This window comes from Eurypyga helias, unplaced genomic scaffold (assembly GCF_000690775.1).
Source record: "Eurypyga helias isolate BGI_N326 unplaced genomic scaffold, ASM69077v1 scaffold33363, whole genome shotgun sequence".
NCBI lineage: Eukaryota > Metazoa > Chordata > Aves > Eurypygiformes > Eurypygidae > Eurypyga > Eurypyga helias.
The window spans coordinates 10,636-16,021 of NW_010243684.1; the positions used below are offsets into that span (position 1 = coordinate 10,636).

The 5,386-nt window shown below is 62.1% G+C and overlaps 1 protein-coding gene across 1 annotated transcript in view; it reads right to left on the reverse strand.

Moving 5' to 3' along the window:
* Positions 1-5,386, reverse strand: part of LOC104508043 (cadherin EGF LAG seven-pass G-type receptor 3-like) — a gene marked incomplete at both ends in the record, with an annotated part of 18,337 nt that overhangs the window by 10,490 nt on the left and 2,461 nt on the right. Inside the window, 11 exon segments of the mRNA XM_010149514.1 lie at positions 213-397; positions 584-725; positions 978-1,146; positions 1,416-1,526; positions 1,669-1,854; positions 2,052-2,221; positions 2,395-2,520; positions 2,979-3,142; positions 3,339-3,496; positions 3,913-4,001; positions 4,898-5,013. Of these exon segments, the coding sequence (XP_010147816.1) occupies positions 213-397; positions 584-725; positions 978-1,146; positions 1,416-1,526; positions 1,669-1,854; positions 2,052-2,221; positions 2,395-2,520; positions 2,979-3,142; positions 3,339-3,496; positions 3,913-4,001; positions 4,898-5,013 (1,616 nt within the window).

Sequence of the window (5,386 nt, forward strand, 5' to 3'; positions counted from 1 at the left end):
TGGAAGTCCTGGGGGGAGATGGGGACAGCCATCAGACAGCCGCCGAGGCCACCGCCTGGGGGACCGCTGGGACAGGGAAGGGTCAGGCTCTCCTGATTTGCAAGCATCCCCACTGCCCCCATTGTCATCGTGTTGGGGATCCAGGCCAGAAGTGGGCACACCAAGCAGGGCCTGGGCAGCTGGCAGGCCTTCGGAGGGGACAAGGGACAGCATCGAGGACGAGCAGGGCACCAGGCAAGCCACGGTCCACGTCCCCATGGGCACAGCTGCTCTCACCTTGCAGTGGCACTGCCCGTTGGTTTTATTGCAGTCGGGGTCAAAGCCCTTGTTCACATCGCAGTTACAGGGCCCACAGGTCGGGTTCCCCCACCAGCCCTTCGGACACTGCTGGTCCATCCTAGGGAGAGAAATGCCTGCTGTTACAACCACCAAATCCCCCGGGCCTTCTCCCACCAGCCCAGCTGCTCAGCAACTCCAGGGAGCTGGGTGGCACTGAGAGGTCCCTGGTCATGTAGCCAGGATGAGAGAGCAGTACAGAGCCAGGCACGGAGGCCACGGCCCTGCCCTGTGCTCCGCATCTCACCTGTGCTCACAGTACTGCCCGAAAAAGTTCCCTCCGCACTCGCACACGTAACCCAGGGGCGAGCCAGGCTTGCGGCGACACACTGACTTGTTCTTGCAGGGGTTGAGGTGACACACATCCACGCAGTCCCCTCCGTAGTATCCTAAGAGTGGACAGAGACCACCATGTAAGGCAAGCCCCCTGAGAGATGTCAGAGCACCAGGGAGTGGGTTTTGGGGACTCAGGAGAGATTTTGCTCCCCAAAACTAATGAGTGTCTGGTGGGGATTTCTGGGCCCTGGGCTCGCCGAAGGGATGGGCAGGAGAGCGGTCACAGGCCAGGAGGGAGCCACAGCAGGAGAGGAGCAGACAGAAGGCTTGGGAACCAGAGGGGTGGCAGGGTGCTGCAGCCCTACCTGGCTGGCAGACGCAGGAGTAGCTCTGCCACTCGTCCTTGCAGACGCTGTTGGCTGGGCAGGGGCTGGAGTCACAGGGGCTTGGCACGCTGCAGCCAGCCTCCACCCGCAGAGCATGGCTGGGCTTGGGCAGCGCGGTCCCGGTGACACTGTCACCCAGTCGCACACCCTGCAACGCAGGTGACAAATTCACGGTGAAGCCAGGACAGACATGCAAGGCTCTAGCCCTCCTGCTCTCCACAAGCCCCCAGGGGCAGCCACCGCCATCACCCCTGCTGTGTTGATTTATGGCTGTCCCACAGCTCCTCAGAGCCTTGAATGCTCAGAGGGAGAGTGTCACCAGCAGAATGGACACTGGCAGCAGCTGCCAGGCCTGTGTTTCCACCCCACCATGTAACAGACCTGCTGGAAAGGGAAGGCTCAGAGTCACAGACTCACCTGTATGCAGCCCCTCAGCCCATTCTGCACCTCTCCAGAGCCCAGGACTCCCCCCACGTGCAGGTGTTTCACCTTCAGGCCATGCAGTTCATTCCCAATGACGACTGTGTCCTGCAGAAGGGGAATAACATGGTGCAACTGGTATCAGCCCTGCCCCAGCCCTCTTTGAGGGTACGGAGGCCCAGTCCAGCCCGTATATGCCAAGCACCTCCCCAGCTCCTGTCCTGGGGCCAGGGTCTTAAGCAGAATCTACCTGGTAGAGCCCGAAGTCTAGGGTGAGGGTGATGACGTAGCGTGAGTCTCGCCCGCTGCGGACATCGCGCAGCTCCAGCTGGAGGTCATGCCATCTCCCATCGCTGAGCTGCAGCTGGTCCAGGAGGAGGCTGGTGCTGCGCCCAGCCCCCCGGCTCACCACAAAGGAGAGCAGCCCCCCAGCCAGCTGCAGGGAGGGAACCGGACATGGCAGCAGTGAGCGACGGCCTTGCCAACTCTGGCTGCACCCAGTCTATCCCCTCTCTGAGCATGGCGAGGGAAACCCAGCCCTGCTGAGCACCCACAACCACCCTCCACTCGGGCTGGGGTCAACGTGGAGGACAGGGGCCTCCAGCTCCCCTGGGGCTGAGGCCATGGCCCTACCTGGCAGAGCAGGGTGGTGTACTGGCCGGCATAGGCCTGCAGAAGCACCCCGTCTGGCTGGCGTGTCCGAAACGCCAGCCCCAGGTACCATGGCACTGAGATCTTCACATCCGTCTTGAAGTCCCAGGTCAGGACACTGTTGCCCTGGAAATAGTGGGCATGGTGCATGGCTGGAAAGGAAAGTGGAGGTGAGGAGAAGGGATGGGGACTACACAGGGAGCACTAGAGGGGACAACAGGGCTTGTTTGTCTCACACAGACCCCTTATCCAGCTTCCAGAGCAAACCCAGCACAGCCTTGCCCGTACCCACCCTGCCCATGCCCAGCAGTGCCCGCTCACTCACGGTGGCGGCAGTCTTTGCCCCCGAAGCCAACAGGACAGAGACAGGAGTAGGTCCCCCAGCCGACAGAGCAGGTGCCGCCGTTCTTGCAGGGGCTGGAGTCACAGAACGTGTGCTTGGCATGGCAGCCTGGAGGTATCAAAGTCACCCACATCAGCTTTGACCAGCTCGCCACCTCCCTCCAACCCCCATGGGGAGACACCATTGCCCCCAGCCCCTTCTTTGGCTGCCAGAGGGGCAAGCCCAGCTGTTCAGCCTCCGAGCACAGGCCTTGCCTGCTCAGGGACGAGCGTCAAGGCTGGCACTGCTCCTTATGTCAGAAAACGGGCACTGTGGAGCTGAACTGAGTGCCTAGCATCCCCAAAACTGGTCAGGTCTGCAGGCTCTGCACCTGGCACCAGGGGGCATTCCCAGAACTGGGCTGGGGACTGGCTCATTTAGGCAGATCTAGAGGCCCCGTTCTCCGATGGGAAACTGCTTGGCTCCAGTTGTGCTGCCACCATGCTGTGACAGCCCGGCAGTGCTGCTGCATGAGCAGGAGAGGCAATTCCTAGGGCAGGGGCTGGCAGCGGCAGAGGCACTGGTACCTGCAGCAGTTCCGTTGTTGGCGATGTAGGAAGCCAGGTCAATGCGTTTGCTGTCGATGTACAGGTCTCTCATGCATCCCACAAAGTCCCGGTGAGTGACAGGGAAGTTTTCCGGCAGGTTGGGGACCCCTCCAAGGAGCAAGGGACCTGTGAGGTCCAGGGACCTGCAAGGACAGAAGCCTCGGGCTTTAAGAGCCACAGTGACCTCAGGCTGGCCAGCTGGCTCCCCACTTTGAGGGGCTAGGAAGCAGAGATCCCTGGGGACAGGCGGACACAGCCCTGGAACTGAGATGTGAAGGGCTGACTGCAGAGGACCCAGGTGCCCTGCTCCTCTCCCCACACAGCCCCTGAGGAACTCACTTCTTTGAGCTGCTCTGCACACCTTCTGCGGCACAGGAGTAGTTCCCAATTTCGCTGCCAAACTGCAGGGCCACTGAGGCATCGCACTGGTCCACTGTCAAGATGGCCACCTTGTCCTTGGAGGGGCCCTGCACCACGCCCAGCGCGCTGACCTTGGGCTGGAAGCAAATGCAGGGTGTTAGCAGCACACGTACCCTCAGACCCAGGCACCCAAGGGCTCGCACGACAGCAAGGCGAGGGCCTGAGCGTGGCCCTGGCACCGCTGCGCTGCTGGAATGGCAGCCAAGCTGGAAGGACATCCATGGCTGAGCCCAGCAAGCAGCACCAGAGCTGGATACGTGTCAGGATGCTGTGCTGAGCACATTCCCGCCACCTCCAAGTGTGGTCCTGAGGGTCAATCTCCCCCCGCACCCGGCTGACTGCTCTACTGTGCCCATCCCAAGGGCAGGAAACCACATTCACCGTCTCTCCAGAGCCTCCCCCATGGGGCAGAGCCGGAGAACAGGAGAGCCGCTCGCTCACACCTCGCAGGGAGACCCCCACACGCGTGGGGGGACAGCCAGGGCGCACGTACCTTGTTGTAGTAGTGGAGCTGCAGCGTGTGCCACTGCCCATCGCTCACGCCCCCCGGCAGGTAGGGGCTCACCACCGTGCTGGATTCTCCTGTGGAGACAGGACGATGGCACGCTGAGGGACGCCGGACACACCCACCCTTCCTGCAGGCACCAAACCCTCCGCGTTGCTGATGGCCTTGCGCAGGGATGGGGAGACGCAAGCTCCCTGAGGTAGGGCAGGGGGAATCGCAGCCCTGGGACCGGTAGCCAACATCCCGGGATGTCTCCCTGTCCAGGCCGATCATCCCTGGATGTCTTCAAGGCCAGGCTGGATGTGGCTTTGAGCAACCTGGTCTAGTGCAAGGTGTCCTTGCCCATGGCAGGGGGGTTGGAACTAGATGATCTTTAAGGTCCCTTCCAACCCAAACCATTCTATGATTCTGATGGTCAGGGCACCCTGGCACTGCTGCTGGGCCTTGCCTTGAGGAGACCAGCGCAGCCAGAGCAGCAGCAAGATGGTCACTGCGTGCTGAATGCAGGGGAAGAGGAGGAGAGCATCCCATGGGATGGGAGCCCAGTTGTTAACACGAGGGCCCAGTGCTCTTGGCAGCTGATCCTGACACCCCTTGGGGCAGGCAGGACAGGTACAGCAGGGGTGAGACTAACAGGATAGCAAACACCCTCCCAGGTGGCTCCTTCTCTCTAGACTGGCTCATGGCAAGGCCGAAGATGAAGCTCCTGATGACACAGTGGGGCAGAACGGCAGGGGAGACCTCAAAAGGGTTTATCCTGGTTCGTGCTCCTATCTCCCCTGCTGCACTCGCACTCCTAACTCCAGGGAGGGTCCTGAGAAGCACGCCTGTCCTCTGTGCCACCCACTGACACCAACACCTCTCAACCCCATCCCCCTCAGCGCGGGCCTCAGCCAGGGCAGCATCCTGCTCTCCCCAGGCCTTCCCACAGCTCCCACAGCACAAACCCCGTGACGGGCAGGGCCTGGCCTACCTGTGGAGTACTTCAGCTGGACCTGCCCCCGGATGATCTCCACCGCGAGGAAGTCATGCCTCTCGTTCAGGCGCCCGTTGTAGAGCAGGAGGCCGCTGGGCTCCATAGTGCTGAACCTGGGGAAAGGGAGCGGGAGGGCAGGGTGTGCGCAAGGAGCGTGAGGAGATCCCCGCACAGCACCAGTATCCCGGCACAGGGACAGGGTGAGACCCGGGCACGGCCTGGGGTGCAAGCCCAGCTGGGAAGGGGCTGGGGAGCTTGATCCAGCGGATGCTTCCGGAGCATGGAAGGCCTGGCATGAAAGCAGAGAGCAGGGAGCAGGGAAAGGTGGAGGCACTGAAGGAAGGGAGGAGCTGAAACCAGGGGAAACACGGCAGTGCAGACGCAGAGCCCTTTGGCTGAAGGTGCCAGTGGAACCCTGTCGCAAGGCAAAGCCAGGGACACGGGGGTCTGGAGAACACCAGCGAGTCCCTAGGCAGGCCCAGGGTG